The sequence below is a fragment of the Oryctolagus cuniculus genome, chromosome 15 (assembly GCF_964237555.1).
Source record: "Oryctolagus cuniculus chromosome 15, mOryCun1.1, whole genome shotgun sequence".
NCBI lineage: Eukaryota > Metazoa > Chordata > Mammalia > Lagomorpha > Leporidae > Oryctolagus > Oryctolagus cuniculus.
The window spans coordinates 33,311,153-33,328,455 of record NC_091446.1 but is presented as its reverse complement, the minus strand read 5'-3'; the positions used below and the strand labels follow the sequence as shown (position 1 = coordinate 33,328,455).

The window sequence follows — 17,303 nt, the reverse complement described above, 5'->3', positions numbered from 1 at the left end:
GGCCTCTTTACCCAGCGGTGAAACGTCCTGAATTCTGCCAGCCTCCTCTGGAAGGAGCGGGGACAGACTGGGCTAGGAAAAGGTGTCACATTCCTAAACTGGAATCTGGTTCCCGGCCAGGGAGGGGGAGCTTAATAAGGATATCAAGGAGAGGAAATGCAGTGGAGGACAGGACAAGTGGGCTCCGCGGGGAGTCATAAAGGGTTCATTCATAAAAAGTTATGCGTCCATTATGCCTGGATTTTCACACACTGCCCTGGGAAAAAATGCGCCCCATGGTTTTTCAGAGCAAGACGCATACTTTCCCAGTCTGCCCTAATCCGCTCACCCTCCTGCCCCAGGGGGCCCCCCCGCCTCCGCCCCACGGACTTCGTGGCACTGACCCCTCCTGGGGACCCGCTCGCTGCGCAGTGCACTGCTTCCCGACACAAAAACTCCACTAACGACTGCATTTGGAAACATTAGAGCAGGCCACGTAGTTGGCAAAGGACAAGTCCTGCACGAGAAGGAGGCTGGGCACAGGTACAAGGCCCTGCCTCAGCTGCAGAGCACACACACCACTCACCACACACACGTACACACCACACACATGTACACACAAGCCACACCACATATACACCCCCACTACACACACACCACACACATGTACACACAAGCCACACCACATATACACCCCCACTACACACACCACACACATGTACACACAAGCCACACCACATATACACCCCCACTACACACACACCACACACACCACACACATGTACACACAAGCCACACCACATATACACCCCCACTACACACACACCACACACACCACACACATGTACACACAAGCCACACCACATATACACCCCCACTACACACACACCACACACACCACACACATGTACACACAAGCCACACCACATATACACCCCCACTACACACACACCACACACATGTACACACACACTACATTCACACATGCCATACACACACCACATGCACCACACATACATATAACACATTATACCCCCACACAACATCACATGCTACACCACATACATACCACACATATACACACTACATATACACATCACACACACATGCCATGTATATACCACACTTCATACTACACATGACACACACACCATAGACATATGTCATACACTACCATACAAACCATACCGCATACATATCACATGCACATATACAATACCACATACACACATGCCGCATACCACACAAATGCTATACACTACACACATACTACACACATCACACATACTATACTACACATACCACACATACCATCAGACACACACCACACAGGAATGTATAGCACACATACATCACACACATATACTGCACACACATGCCACATACGTACACACCACACACCACATACACACTACACACACTACATGCACTACATGCATACCATACATAACACACAAACATCCCACATATACTACACACACACAGCACAAACACCACATACACACGCCACCACATACCACACACACACATACACCACACAACACATACATACCACGTCCATTATACACACACACCCCACACACTCACATTGACAAACTAGGTAAAATATAAGCCAAAGGAACCCTCAAATGTAACAAAACAAACCATCACCACCAACCACAACACCGTGGTTCTGCCTTATTCATGACAATGCAGCCAGACACCAGGATCGGCTGTGAGGAACGTCCGGCTTCAAGTCCGGTCAGAGAGGGCGGCTGGACAGCTCCCTGTCACACCCATGCTCAGGAACGTGCTTGCTGTCCCAGGGGAAGCCCAAGTCTCTGGGAGTGCCCCCCAGCCCAGGAGCCTGGGAGTCTGCTGCAGCCTTGGACCCGCGGGGGTCCAGGGCTTCCAGACTTAGCAAACAAAATTCCAGGAAGCCCAGTGAACTTCGACTGTCAGATCAACAGTGAAGAACGCATTTCCTCTGGCAACCCGAGGGGGATGCCCCGAGCAGATGCAGTCGTCAGCTCTGCCCATCGCCGGGGCGTCGGCACTGTGATCCCAGCCCGGCCACCGCCCTGCGGTGGGACTCAGAAACTCCATTGGGGGGCCAGCGCTGTGGCGCAGTGGGTTAACACCCTGGCCGGAAGCGCCAGCATCTCATATGGGCACCAGTCCAAGTCCCGGCTGCTCCACTTCCGATCCAGCTCTCTGCTATGGCCTGGGAAAGCAGTGGAAGATGGCCCAAGTCCTTGGGCCCCTGTACCTGCATGGGAGACCTGGAAGAAGCTCCTGGCTCCTGGCTTTGGATTGGCGCAGTTCCAGCCATTGCAGCCAATTGGGGAGTGAACCATCGGATGGAAGACCTCTCTCTCTCTCTCTCTCTCTCTCTCTCTGCTTCTCCTCTCTCTGTGTAACACTGACTTTCAAATAAATAAATAAACCTTTCAAAAAAAAAAAAGAAAGAAAGAAAGAAAGAAACCCCATCAGCACTCGAGGAGCTTGGTTTTCTCAGGAGGTCCCACAATTCCGTACTTTCATGGAAGGCCTCCCACTTTTTTTGCAAACAGGTATTATGTAAAAAATGCAGATAACTGAGGAGTGTACAGAGGAAGGCCCGGGCCGCCCAGGGACTCTGTGCTTCCTTTCTCCGAGGCCACCATTTGGCAGCTTGGCAGCAACCTTGCAGCCCCCTCCCCAGGTCTCAGGCGCGGGCACGCACACATGTATTTTAGGTTCACAGGATCACTCCCTGCCCTGCTTGTGGGAATTGCATTTCTGCAGCTTTCCAGGAAGCTGGAAACATAGACACCTTCCTGGGAACTGCTGGTGCAGTGCCAGGTGTAGGAACCAGCCCTGGGAATCCAACCCTCTGTCATACCCAGCCACCTGTAAAACATGCCTCTGGCCGCTAGCACCTGCCCTGTCCACTCACCTGTCACAGGCAGCAGAACTCCAGGGCAAGCAGTGCCCACCCTGCCATCAGAAGGCCTGGCCACTTCTCCTGCACCAGACACATTCCTGTCTACACCTGGCCTGGGGATCACTTCTTGGCCTGTCTGCCTGCCCTGCTTAACTACCTGACAGATCCCTCCCACCTGGTACCCTGCTCTCTAGAGCTCCTGTGGGCACAAACGCTGACCTCTTTGTACCTCCAGGAATTTAGGCTGCGGGCCGAGGGTGACTGTGTGCTCCTCCCAGTAGCTCACCAGACAAGACCCCTGCATCATGGAGAAGCTTCCTATCTTCTGGGCCCCCTTGAGTCCAGCCAGGCGCCCTGCCCCACAGCCTCTTCTGACCTCTCCCACCTTCGGTTCCCAGAATCTGACAAGACCTCAGGGCTGGGGCTAGCATAACCACAGCTTACCCCCACACCTGCTATCCACCCCTAACAAATGTGGCTTTTCTGCGCGCGTGAAGGTAGGCCTGGGACAAAGCCCTCACTGATATCCTGCCCACCCCACAGGGCTGAGACCCTTCCAGCTGCCGCCCTTTCACATCTCTCTCCAGCCCCAGCCTGGATGCCGTTGCCTGCCAGCTCCTGAGACCTGCAGCCATCGGCCCTCTACGCAAAGCTCGGCACCCTTGGCCATCCACAAGACGGCTCTCTCCTTACCACCCATCGTGAGTGAGCCAGCTCTTCTCTTTTCACTACCTGCCCACACCTCTCATTTGCACTGCCTTTCCATGGATGAGTTCATGTGCAGCTCACATAAATAATACATGCCCAAGGTCGAAAGGCTGGAAAACATATCTAATCCAACAACAGAATACATCTTAAAAACATACCCTGTCATCCTGAACCAACCTCTAGGTGTTATTCATATTTATAATTTTACATGATATTTATATTTTTTTGACAGGCAGACTTAGACAGTGAGAGGGAGAGAGACAGAGAGAAAAGTCTTCCTTCCGTTAGTTCACCCCCGAAATGGCTGCTACAGCCGGCGTGCTGCGCCAATCCGAAGCCGGGAGCCAGGTGCTTCTCCTGGTCTCCCATGTGGGTGCAGGGCCCAAGGACCTGGGCCATCCTCCACTGCCTTCCTGGGCCACAGCAGAGAGCTGGCCTGGAAGAGGAGCAACCGGGACAGAATCTGGCGCCCCAACCGGGACTAGAACCCTGGGTGCCGGCGCTGCAGGCGGAGGATTAGCCTAGTGAGCGGTGGTGCCGGCCGATATTTATATTTTAGATTGCAAAATGGTTTGTTCCAGTGGAGTTCGGCCTGCACAGTGTCTTAAGCAACTCTTTTGGATAATTTGGGACAGGATGCTCGGTGTTCGGGTCACCACACTCCCCACCGCTCCTTATTTTATTGCACCAATCCTATCTCCTTCATGAATACTCCATCTCTGAAGGCATCAAAGTTTGCAATGCTGCACATCTATATATGCAATCCTGCTGCAAATTCTAGCTCATAGCATGCATTTTTTTTAATGGAACAGTGTACCATGAACACCTTTATCATCAACAGTCACCTCCACCTTTGCCTTTAATAGCTGGAAAGGTTTCGTTGAAAGATGCATCATCATTTATCCCGCTAATCCCTCCTGCTGAACACTTAAACTGCCTCCGATTTTTCCTGCTTCGGTGAACACCCCTGTGGCAAGAGCCGTGCACACTTCCTTAATTAGTTCCCTAGGATAAATTCCAAGAAGTGGAATTGCTGGGTCAAAGGGTCTTCACAGTTTTCAAAGCTTTTAACATGTGTGGCCAAATGGAGTGTTCCAAGTTTTACAACGACATAGGCCCTTGAGAGCTTCCTGTGACTGCTGGTGGGATGAGCCTTCCAAACATTCACCGTGTCCCACGGGGCCCCCAAAAGCCAACTCACCCAACAGGGGTGCTTTTCTCCAGTAACCGTCACGGACCTCCACGTAGTCGTACCAGCACAGACGGCTTTTGAACAAGTCCATGGACGTGAAGTTTAGGACGATCTGCAAAGAATTACCATAAAGTGAGTTTGGGCAGCAAAGCCCGAGAGAGAGTTTGGAAAGCTGTGCCTCCCACAGCAGTGTTCTCAGGTTCCCCTTTTGCACACGGGGCCCCCAGCCCACAGTAGGAGTGCCTCTGCAGAGACACGTGCACAGGAAACCCCCTGACGCGACCTAATGAACCTGAAGCAGGACAGGGAGCACACAGAGGCAGATGGATCCTTTGGTTCTGTCTGGGGATGCGCTCCCACTTCTGAAGTCATGCAGTGGTTTATAGAAAGCAACATGCATTCAAAACACGGGCCGGGGCATGCTGAGACTAGGGATTTGGAAGGAACAAGGAGTCAGTGAAGTTCAGAGATAAAAAAAAAGATCTTGTAACACCATCAACCGGTCCAAAGGTCCTGGGGCTAGCCTGAGTGCATCTGAGCACCTCCGTGCTCACCGTCCCTTTAACCATGACTTCATTTTTGTGAGGTCTGGGGAGTCCAATGGCCTCCCGACAGTCCATCCGTTCCCTCATTCATTGTTTGTTGACTGCCTACTGTGCGCCAGCCAAGATGGGAAGATGAGAAGAGGTAGCAGAGAAGGCAGGAAAGACAGATGTGTCAAGGCCATGAGACCACTATGGCATAAATGCTGAAAACCCACAGTCGGAAAGAGCATCTGGGCCGCTCTGAGAGCTGAGGAACAAACCTGGTGATCTCGCAAAGAGGTCTTAGAGGAGGCGACATTTAGCCCAAGAGGACCAGGGAGCCGGTGCAGAGAGGCAGGGCTCGAGCAGCTCCTGAGAGGAACTGACCTGAACCATGGAGGGAGCTGTTTGGGAACAGGACTGTGGGCCCAGTATAGGGGTGTGTGTGTGTGTGTGTGTGTGTGTAGAATGAGGGGGCAAAGGGGTCAAATGCAAGATAACAGCCTAGGGAGGTGTAAGGTCTAGTTGGGCCTGGGAAAGAACATTCTGGAATCCTTGAGGTCAGTGTATGCCCCTGTGGCCAAATAGGTGCATACTGAGTGGAAGGGGCCAGAAGGCAGAGCAGGCTGGGCCTCCAGCTCAGCATCCCCCCTCCCCCCTGGCAGGTAACCTAGAGCAGAGTTCAGGTTTCCCCTCGACCTTCACCACCACCCCCACTAAAGCACCATCTGGTGGGGGGCTGATGCTTCTTGCTGGGCCAAGAAGCAGAGCTGTCTGGCCCCAGCCCTCTACCTGTCCCCCACGTGCCCTGCCCCGTGCATCTCAGCTCTCACTGCTCCCCAGCCCCGCCTAGGCCTGCACCCCTGGCCCTACCACTGCTCTCAGCGGCTCATCGTCTCCAGCATCTTCACTCTCTGTCCCTTGCTGGCCTCTTCTGTGACATTCAACCAGCCCCCTGGGACCTCTCTCTCTAAATAAACCCTCAGGCTGGACAGGCGCTAATCAGACACTAGTGCCCTCTGGGCCAGATCTAAAGGACCTCTTGATTGACCCCGAGCTCCCAGGCTCTCTGCTCTGAACCTGTCCCTTCTGCCCCCACCACAGTGGTCTCTCCTCTCACCACGGTTCTCGCTGTCTGACTGGCTCCTGCCCTACCTGCTCCCCATTAACTGTGAGAGCACAAACAGTGCAGGAGGCTGGATCGCCCGATCGCCCAGCCACCCAACCTCGCTGTGAACCACACACTCCATATTCTCTCCTGAGTCCCCCCTATGTGCCCAGCACCCACACCATCAGCTCTTTTCCTGAGGATGTCTGGGTCCCTCCCTCCACGCCCATCAGCTCTTCCTGATCGCTGCCTTCCAGCCACCTGGTGGACGCCTCCTTGCTGTGCTCTGTCCACTCCGCATACTGCGGCTTCTCGACCAATCTTCCCCATGCAGCTCATGTTAACCAGCTCCCCGCCATGTTTCGCAAACTCCTGTCACTCCCCAGGCCCCCATCTCATCAATGAAACTCCCTGCTTGCCTTCCAGAGCCTCCTGGTGCACCCATGGCCACAAAACCGCCTTAGGACCACGAGCTCAGGAGCCTCCTCCTCCTGGAATCCTTCCCTGATTGTCCTGGAGGACAGGATCTGATCTCTGTCTCCTACAGTGATGCTGAGCACGTGTCTTCAGAGTTAGGCAGACTGGATTCACTCCTTAGCTCCCCCCCCCCCCACTTACTAGCTCTGCAATCTGGAAAATTCTACACTTCTTGGACCTCTGATCTCAGCTGGCGAACAATGTGCTTGCCATCGGATGGTGCAGCAGGCTGCAGATAGCACGCGGCGCTCTGCCTGGTACACACTCACACATTCTACAAACAGCAGTGCTAAAACCAGGCCACACTGAGTACTCTCTTGATGTCCCCCAGCCCACACTGACTGCTGCCCCTTACACACTACCCACCATGATTGACGTTACAAGTGCCCTCCCCTTCTCTGGAGCCAATCCCCTCCAACGTCTGGGCCTCAGGACAAGTAGCACCTGCTTCCACAGAGCCCAGTGGCCTGCTAGGAAATGAGGAGTCAGTACCAGAAAACAGGGGGTCTGTGGTGTTGTGTAGCAGGGAAGTCACATGTGTGACATGGCATCCCATACAGGCGCCCGTTTGGGTCCTGGCTTTTCTACTTCCGATCCAGCTCCTTGCTAATGCACCTTGGAAAGCAGCAGAGGACGGCCCAAGTGCTTGGGCCCCTGTACCCATGTGAGAGACCCAGATGGAGGTCCAGGCTCCTGGCTTTTGCCTGGCTCAGCCTTGGCTGTTGTGGTTATTTGGGGGAGTGAAACAGCAGATAGAAGACTCTCTCTCTCTCTCTCTCTCTCTCTCTCTTTCTTTTTCTCTGTAACTCTGCCTTTCAAATAAATGAATAAAGAGGCAGAGGCAGAGAGAGAGAGAGAGAGAGAGAGAGGGGCCCTCCATCTGCTTGTTCACTCCCCAAATGGCCTCAATGGCCAGAGCCGGGCCTATCTGAAGCCAGGAGCTTCTTCTGGGTCTCCTATGCAGCACAGGGGCCCTAGGACTTGGGCCATTTCTGTTGTTTTCCCAAGCACATTAGCAGCATTAGCAGGGAGCTTTTTTGAAAGTGGAGCAGCCTGGACTTGATCCAGAACTCCTTATAGGATGCTGGCACTGTAGGTGGTAGCTTTACCCCCTATGCCACAGCACAGGCCCCAATAATCTTTTAAAAAATTAAGAATTAAAAATTTTTTAAAAGTACCAGAGAACAGCAGGGCATTCCCCTCTTCTCATATTCTGGGGTATGTGTGTGTGTGTGTGTGTGTGTGAGTGTGCCTATATGTGTGTCTATCTGTGTGTGTATCCCTGTATGTCTGTGTATCTCCGTGTGTATCCCTGTGTGTCTGTGTATCTCTGTGTGTATCCATGTGTGTGTATCTGTGTGTGTATGTATGTGTGTGCCTCTGGTGTATCTGTGTATGCATGTGTGTATGTGTAACAACACTTTTCTTCCAAACTAGAGCAGGGATTTTCAACCCTACATGCACACCAGCGTCACCTCGGAAGCTCTAAAAGGAACAGCTGCCGAGACTCAGCAAATGCTCACCTTCCATTAAATCAGACTCCCTGGGAGCAAGGGGGACCCGAGCTAAATGCTGAGTCTCTTCCTACCAGGCATGGACCTTGGATTTCTTTCATGCCCCACAGGGCTCGCATTCAGGTGACAAAGCTCAGCCAGACTTGAAAGCTGGTGGCACAATACTTCTTTAGCCTTTGCTTTTTTAGATTAGAGAAAGGAAATGTTAGTACAACTTCCTTGGCAACACATTCATGATCTGAATGAACAGGACAATTATTCAAGCTAATTATCTTAAGTACGTTAGTGAACCATAAAGACCATGGGGGAAGAGGTGATGAACAAGAGGTGATACTCGAATCAATCAAGCTGGCTAATTACCAGCAGCTCTGGGGAAGGCTGGGTGAAGCAGAAATTGCAATAATTGGTGCAGGAATTTCAATGATGTGTATTCTCCCTGCTACCAGTTAGCATTCATAATTAAGGCTGGGGAAAACTCACGTGGTTCAGACGTATCACATAGCCTCTGCTGTGCAGGGCAAAGCAACAATTTGGGGATTACCAGACCCCTTCCACTTCCTCCGCCTCCTTCCTGCCTCCTTCCTGTTAGCTCAGGCAAGAGGATGGCCCATCCATTCTAGCAGACAGGTCTGGAGCCTCCAATACAAGAGGACACCCACACTGCCTGAAATGCTGACAGACAAAGAAAGGGTTTGTGAGTGCACACGTGTGTGTGTGTGTATGTGTGTGTATGTGCAGATGCGTGTGTCTAAGTTCGAGTGTCTATCTACCACCTGTGCACTTTGTATAATAAGAATGCAATCAAACATTCAGGCTCTCAGAATTCCACTGCCTGGGTTCAAATCCCAACTTGGCAACAAGCTCAGTAGCTGGGGCAAGTCCATCTCCTTCCCTGTGAAGGCAGCATGGAAACAGCCCCGTTCACACGAGACTGTATTTAGCTGACTCATGCAGAGGCTAACACCCAGTCCACAGAGAATGCTTCTTAGTCATTTCTTCCAGGGACCAAACTATGCTTCACTGAACACTTAAGAGGGCATTTTTAAAAAGCTATGAGTTTAGGGGCTGGTGCTGTGGTGCAGTGGGTTAAAGCCCTGGCCTGCAGTGCCAGCATCCCAAATGGGCACTGGTTCAAGTCCCAGCTGCTCCACTTCCAATCCAACTTTCTGCTATGGCCTGGGGAAGCAGAAGATGGCCCAAGTGCTTGGGCCCCTGCACCTTCATGGGAGACCTGGAAGAAGTTCCTGGCTTCAGATTGGTTCAGCTCCAGCCATAGTGGCCATTTGGAGAGTAAACCAGCAGATGGAAGACCTCTCTCTCTCTCTCTTTCTGGCTCTACCTCTCTATGTAATCTGTCTTTAAAATAAATAAATAAATCTTTTTTATAAAAAAAAAACTATGAATTTGGACTGCCTGAAGGTTGGCTACCAGCAGTTAAAAAATTCCAACACACCGTGTTGCTACCACTAGCCATTGGTTTCCACTCAGCCCATCTGTCCACACGTTCATTCAGCAATTCTTCTACACACCTGGTGGTGAACACTCTCTATCCCCAGGATGCTCAACGTTCTAGAAGTGCAACAAAACCAACCAGCAGCCACGATCTGATGAGACATGCTACGATGAGTGTGGACACAGGGACTGGGCCTAGGCCCAGCGCTCCGAGAAGGCTTCTCAAAGACAGTGGCAGACGCTCTGAGACAGCCTGGAGGACACTCGGATTTGTAGACAAGTAGGGCAAAGGTAAGCTTTGGTGCACAAAGACCCACTTCCCCGTTCCCAATTCTCTACCTCACTGGGAATTTGGGCATTTTTCCTAAAGGTCCAAGCCTCCAATTCCCCATCCATATAATGGATACAGGAATATGCCTTCTCTCTGTGGAAGGGTTTTGAATTTACTATTCTGGGACCAGCGCAAGAGGCCCCTGCCCTGGGCTCATCACACTGAATTCTGGGGGCCAAAGAAGTGTGCCTAATCAGAGCTTACCCAGACACGAAGCCACCCTTTGGGGAGCCAGGACCTGGGGATTCCCAGTCCAAACGGCTCTGAGCCAGGGCAGGCATTTGGCCTTAGCAGTAAAGAGGCTGGCTAAGATGCCTGCGTCTCCTATTGGAGAATCTGGATCTCACACCTGGTCCTAGCTCCTGATTCCTGCCGTTGCAGATTCTGGAAAGCAGCAGGTGATGGCTCAGGTGGTTAAGGCCCTGCTGCCCAGGTGGGAGACATGGATTGTGTTCCCAGCTCCCAGCCTGAGCCAGCCCCAGCCATTGCTGGCATTTTGATGGTGAGCCAGTAGATCAGGAACTCTGTCTGTTTGTCTTTCTCTCTGTGTCCCTCAAATAATATGAAAACAACAAATTAAAAAAAGTAGCTCTTGGGTTCACAGGTTTCTTCCCTAGACCCATCCTGCCGAGGGGAGTTGGCACACCTGGTCAGCCCACCCCCACCGCCACAGCAGGATAGCTGTTCACCAGGTAGGGGTGGGTGGTGCTTGGGAGCATGGGCTGGGGTGTCAGCAGGTGCTCCTGAGGCCCCCGATGGTGAGATGGAGGCTGCACCTGCCTCCTAGGCAAGTGCAAGGTGACAGGTGTAAGGTGTAAAGGTGACAACTCCAAGTTGCCTAGAAATTCCAGATTGCATCCTTGCCCTCAGGGGGATTGGATTATAATCATATACTTCTAGTGGCAGGAGGATGGAGCCTCCTTGATTTATAAGTGACATGGACATTTGTATGGCGAGACAGACCAAACGATCCAAGAGCTTTGCATGCCAAGCGTGCAACACAGTGCCTGATGTGCAGTGGGTGCTTGTAACAAAACAGCCATCTTTACCACCATTAACCTCCCGCCTCACCCAACTCAGAGCGGGCCATGCAGTTCCCCCGGGGGTTCCCACCTACCTTTTCCCCTGGAGTGACCGAGATCCTCCACACACAGTGGGAGTAGGAAGGGTAGCCATCTGGGAAACCAGGAGCGGAAAAGTTTCCTGTCGTGTCCTGCAGGGTCTCCCCACAAGCTGCACAGGCAAAAGGACAACTGTGACACTGGCACTTGCACCTGCTCTCACCAGCAAAGCCCCGTCTCCAGCCACTGAACACACACACTGCTTCCCCACACTGGAGAGCAGCGTGCCAGGCACATTGGTATTTTTTCTGGCTAACAGATGGGAAAGTAGAGTCCAAGCATGACAGTGTAAAACTTCTGGGACTTCTGAGGCCTGGCCCAGAGCTGGTGTCTTCCCCTGGCTGGGCCTTCGTCTGAAAGATGGACAGGGACAATCTCAAAGAGTCGCTGGAATCATCCACATCACACACAGAATGCATCCACTCAGTGCCGGGCACGTGGTGAGTGCTCCATGCACAGTAGTCATAATAATTCCTACTAATCATCTCACAGTATGGAGAATGTGGGGGCGCAAGTGGGTGAAGGGGAAACACGGTGGGGGACCTTGAGACGCGTTTCTCTTCCTCATCTGCCACCCACTCTGAAAGGGCTGCCAAACTGTCAGGAGGGGCCAGTGCTGTGGTGTAGTGAGCTAAGCCTGCGATGCCAGCATCCCATATGGGCGCTGGTTCAAGTCCCGACTGCTCCTCTTCTGATCCAGCTCTGTGATATGGCCTGGGAAAGCAGAAGAGGATGGCCCCAGGTCCTTGGGCTCCTGCACCCCCATGGGAGACCTGGAAGAAGCTCCTGGCTTCAGATCTGCGCAGCTCCAGCCATTGTGGTCATTTAGGGGGTGAACCAATGAATAGAAGACCTTTCCCTCTGTCTCTCCCTCTCTCTGTCTGTAACTCTCTCTCTCAAATAGATAAAATCTTTTTAAAAAGTTGTCAAGAAAACAGAGAAAAATGCAGAGGCACAGGGACTTGTGGTAGATTACTGTGCCCTTGAATGCTGAACCGCCAGCTGGTTATGAGTCCAGCATGTAGTCTTTACATTGTGAAAACCTGTTCTCCTAACTTGTCCTCAAACAAAGGGTCCCTGTGTGAATACAGGTTATGTACTCCCCTGACCCGCAGGCCTTCAGACCCCAGAGACAGAGACACTGAGTGTCCCTCCTATTAGGGGTCCCCCCAAGCATGGACATGAGCATCCATAAGCATCTTCCCAACACGCGGTCAACCCCTGCCCCGCAGCCGCCCTGGCTGTCAGCTGCGACGTGAAATAGCTCCGTGCTGTTGGGAACTGCAGGCTGGGCTAGCGGAGAACTGCCCGCCGTACGTCCGTCTTAGGAAATCCTGGATATCAGGCCTTGGGTATCACGTTACCCAACAACTGCCAGGCAGCATGAGGATTAGGCCCGGCAGTCAACACCCCCGAGGGCGCCACGGAAATTATTTCGGAATAATCATCAACATTCTGCAAGAGCGGATACGTTGCCATGTGGCTCCCTGGCATTCTCCAGCTGCCTGGCCCCTCTGGGGGAGCGAGCAGCACGTACATCGTGGCCAAGGATTCCTGCTGCATTCCCCAGGGAAGGCGCTAAAGGTTTCCTCTCCATTCTGCGAGGCGATATGGTATACGTGGCTCGTATATGAACCCAGTGTGCCCCCAGATGACTCATGGCCAGAGGAACACGCGTAGTTCCTAGCGTTTCAGGGCAGGGGGAGAAGTAAGCCCCACGTTGCGCATGCCTGCACCGTGATCTTGGTCTATAAGGCAGAATGACAGCCCAGACTTTCTGATAACCCTCATTGCCACTACTCTGCCCTGTGATTAAACACTGTGTCTGGCCTGGGGGCTTGGAAAAGGTTTCTGGACCTGCCAGAGGTGGCACTCCTGTCCTTCCCAGACCACTGTCACATCAGTGGTCTCTCCCATCAGCTGCTATAACCCATTCTTTGCACCCAAGCTGAACAGCTTCAAGGTGCCTGGGAGACCTCAGCCCTGTACAGTGGGAGAAGGGCTGGGCAGGGGACGGAGTGACAATGCTTAAGCCAACAGGAGGGAACTTCTGCACTGGCCAAGGGAGAGGCACAGGCATTTGGTCTGACCCCAGTGGAGCATCCAGCCTTCAATGGCAGTGTGCTGACCACTGACCAGTACCTTGGATGGCTAGGAGAGCCCCAAGTTCATAGAATGACCTCACAGCACTGACACTGCCTCCACCTTGCAGGATTTGCCAAACCCACACCCCCCAGTCCCATGGAAAGGAGAGATGCTCCCCGTTAGGGGAGGCACCAGGGCTCTGCCAGGAAGTCCAAAGCCTCCCACAAGTGCAGCAGTGGGTTCTCAGACCTCTTCTTCTCTTTGCTACCTGTGGTCATTTCCCCATTTTGGCTTTCAGTGCTGTCCAGCATCTCCCAACAGCAGGACACCAAGTAGCTGCCAAGTAGCTTTCCCAGAAAGGGGGCTGTTTGCGAGCAGCAGTGGAGCTGTGCACCATGGGATGCCCAGGAGGTGCTGGGAACCCCCGCCCCACCCCGGGCCCCACGTTACCTGGGCATTTGTACAGCTTCCTGGCTTGCGCTATGTCTCCCTGACTGAGCCGCACACGCTGGCCGATGGTGGGCCTGACACCGTTGTCATCTCGACGGGGAAGGATGGTGTCTAAGAAAACTCCTCTACAGGAAGCAAGAGAGGGAGGGGGAGAGAGAGAGAAAGTCAAGGTCGCCAGGCTGTCTGTGCTGGGATTTACAGCCTTCATTTCCTTGCCCAGAACACCATCAACATTCCTCCCCAGCCCCCTCGCCCCAGCCTGGCCGGACCGGGGCTGCCGCCACTCATGCTGCGCTGACCGTCCAGCATTCCGTCTCATCAGCTGCCTGCTCACTTCCCACAGGGAAGAGGCCTCAGCCAAGGTTAAAAGTATGCTCCAGCACCGTGGCCTCGGGCTTCCTGGCTGATGCAACCCAAGCATTTCCACGAAGAGGTTCCAGGACCACCATCCGGCACAGTGCAGGCAGCACCATTTGGAGAAACCACGGCGTGCATGGTGCCCCCTGGAGTTATGCACAGAGAAGTCGTGGAGCTGCACCAGGAAGGATCCTGGGCACTGGAACAGTGTGAGACCTCCAGGGCTGGTCAGCAGGTGCAGTACACATTGGAGATCAAGTTTGAGAGCACGCGGAGGGGTGGGGGGTGGGGCAGCAATCAGAAGGAAAATGAGATAAATGCAGAGAACTAGAGGGAGTCAAAGGAGCTAATGATTTCTAGGTCAGGCCTGGCTCTGCTGCCTGGGTGAGCATCATTTTACTACTCTGAACAGCAGACATTGGCTTCGATGGCAGTTCTCACATCTTTCTCTGTGGCTATGTAAATAGAATCTAAGTGACAGCTTCGTTTCTTTTTTTAAAGATTTATTTATTTATTTTAAAGGCAGAGTTAGAGAGGCAGAGAGAATTTTCTTGCGTTAGTTCACTCTCCAAATGGCCACAAAGCCTGAGGCTGAGCCAAGCCAAAGCCAGGAGCCAAGAGTTTCTTCTGGATCTTCCATGTGCCTGCAGGGCCCCAAGCACTTGGTCCATCCTCTGCTGCTTTCCCAGGTGCATTAGCAGGGAGCTGGATTTGAAGTGGAGCTGCTGGGACTCGAACCGGTGTCCATATGGGATGCTGGCACTGCAGACAGCAGCTTAACCAAGCTATGCCACAGTGCCAGCCCCAACAGTTTTGTTTCTAAAGCAGGCATATGGAAAGCAGGCAGGCCAGTGGAGCCCCGGCCCTACTCACACTGACTGGCCTGCCGCCAGTGCTGGGCCTCCTGCTTGGCCTCCAGCCCCTCTGTTTGGTGCCCCTCCTAGAAGTGAGGTGTTCCCTGGAACAGGGTCCAGCTCCAGTCATCGCCCTGTTTCTCACCTCCTCTTCCTCACTGGGTTTCTGAAAAGGGTTGCCTGCGTGCTGTTTAACGCACCCCTTTTACCTACTCCTCATTCCAACAGCAACCCGGCCGCTGACCAGGGGTGCCCCTCGGTCTTCACCTGCCCCCTCCGCCGCCCCGGACCATGGCTGCCCCTTCTTCCTCCTATCTTCTTCTGCTTACCAGGGCCTGGCTGTCTCTGAGCAGTGAGGCAGGAGCCACTTCTGCTTCCCTCTTCAGGTTTCTGCCCTCCCTCCTCCACGCTCCATCTGCAACCACCACCTGTGTGCTCACAGCTCATGCTCTGTTTCCAGCCCAGAAACACCTGCCAAGCCCCTGAGCCTGGCAGCCCCTCCAGGGGCTGTCCTAGGAGCCTCACCTCTGCCACACTCCCTGTTATCCATCTTTTTTTTTTTTTTTTTTTTTTTTTTGACAGGCAGAGTGGACAATGAGAGAGAGAGACAGAGAGAAAGGTCTTCCTTTGCCGTTGGTTCACCCTCCAATGGCCGCTGCGGCTAGCGCGCTGCGGCTGGCTCATCGTGCTGATCTGAAGCCAGGAGCCAGGTGCTTCTCCTGGTCTCCAATGTGGGTGCAGGGCCCAAGCACTGGGGCCATCCTCCACTGCACTCCTGGGCCATAGCACAGAGCTGGCCTGGAAGAGGGGCAACCGGAACAGAATCCGGCACCCCGACCGGGACTAGAACCTGGTGTGCCGGCGCTGCAGGCGGAGGATTAGCCTACTGAGCCGCGGCGCCAGCCTCCTGTTATCCATCTTCCATTCACTCCCAGCCCTGGCCTCCCACAGCCGCAGGGAAGGTGCCTTTGGCTCCTCCCTCTGGCTCACACACTCTCGTGGAATCCAGGTCCTGTCCACGGCCACTGCCTGAGCGCGGGTGCTCGGCACCCATCCCTGAATTCCTCCCCAGAGCCTCTCAATGGTCCCGCTCCCTGTAGACTCAGCCGCCTCTGCTCTACCTCCTGCAATGCCATCGCCCTGAAATGCAGGGGGACGAGTGTGCCCTTTTGGCCTAGAGCCCTTCACCAACTTCCAACCACCACCTGGCTCTCCAGACTTTGTACACCGGCCGCCGCCTTCCTCTCCAACAACAGCTCTGCACACCCGCCTTAAGCAACATCAAACTCCTCTCAGTCCTGTACATGCTGTGAGGACTGTCCATGCCTCATCTACTCACAAACTCCTATTCATTCTCCAAAAACCCATGGGGTATCCTTCCCTCTTAAAAGTCTTGCCTGGATCCTTTCTCCCCCTCTTACCTGGGCTTCACCACTCTTCTCTCTAGGCCTTTTCTCCAGTCTAGCTCCCTTCTCATGCCACCCCTGTAGCCTGCTGCTGGGGGCACCAGTCTTCTCTTCGCTCCTTAGGCAGTGAAGGCTGGTCCGTCATCCCTGTCCTTGGGGACAGGAGCACAGCAGGTCTCGAGAAATGCTGCTTCCATAAATTGTACAGCCATGGTCTCCCAAACATTTTGCACAGAAAAATAGTAATTTATATCCAGAAGGGAGCATGAACATGTTGCCGCATCACTTTTCTTAGCTGTGCACTCTTCCCTTCCCCCTCTAGTGCTCTGTTTTCCCAAGTGCCCCACTACCCTGGAAAAGACCCATTTTCTTCCTTTCTTCTTCCTACCTCATGTTGTTGTCTTTAGATTTTGTAGGTATTTTCATTTTCTTTTGTAAATCAGACTTCAAGCTCACTTTCTTAAGATGTGAGCACACGGGGGCCAGAGCCTGTATGGATTTCCTCCTCGGCAGCCCTGCACCTGATGTTTAGCCCACTGACCTGCCTCGCTCTGGTCCCTGCTGCCCCTTCTCTGGGTCTGGAGTCCTCTAGAGAAAGCTTCCATGGAATCCCAGGCCTCCTCCACCACCCTCCCGAAGTCTTGACTCACAAGTGATGATTCTACATAGAAGTGCAAATCCAATCATGAATTGCTCCTCTAAAAGCAGGCCCCTCTGCCCCAGCCAAAGGTGCGTCCCTTTGGACCTATTTCCTTGGCTCTCATGATGAAAGGATTCCGCGGCACAGACCTAAGGGGCACCACAGCCCAGGCAGGCCAGGTTAAGCAACCCTGCCGCTGG

At 53.3% G+C, this 17,303-nt stretch overlaps 1 protein-coding gene across 1 annotated transcript in view; it reads right to left on the bottom strand.

Moving 5' to 3' along the window:
- TLL2 (tolloid like 2) overlaps positions 1 to 17,303 on the bottom strand; it is a 139,847-nt gene that overhangs the window by 28,222 nt on the left and 94,322 nt on the right. Inside the window, exons 7-9 of the mRNA XM_070057473.1 lie at positions 13,847 to 13,971; positions 11,308 to 11,423; positions 4,794 to 4,896 (exon numbers count right to left, since the gene is read on the bottom strand). Coding sequence (XP_069913574.1) covers positions 4,794 to 4,896; positions 11,308 to 11,423; positions 13,847 to 13,971 — 344 coding nt within the window. The remainder of the gene's footprint in view (positions 1 to 4,793; positions 4,897 to 11,307; positions 11,424 to 13,846; positions 13,972 to 17,303) is intronic.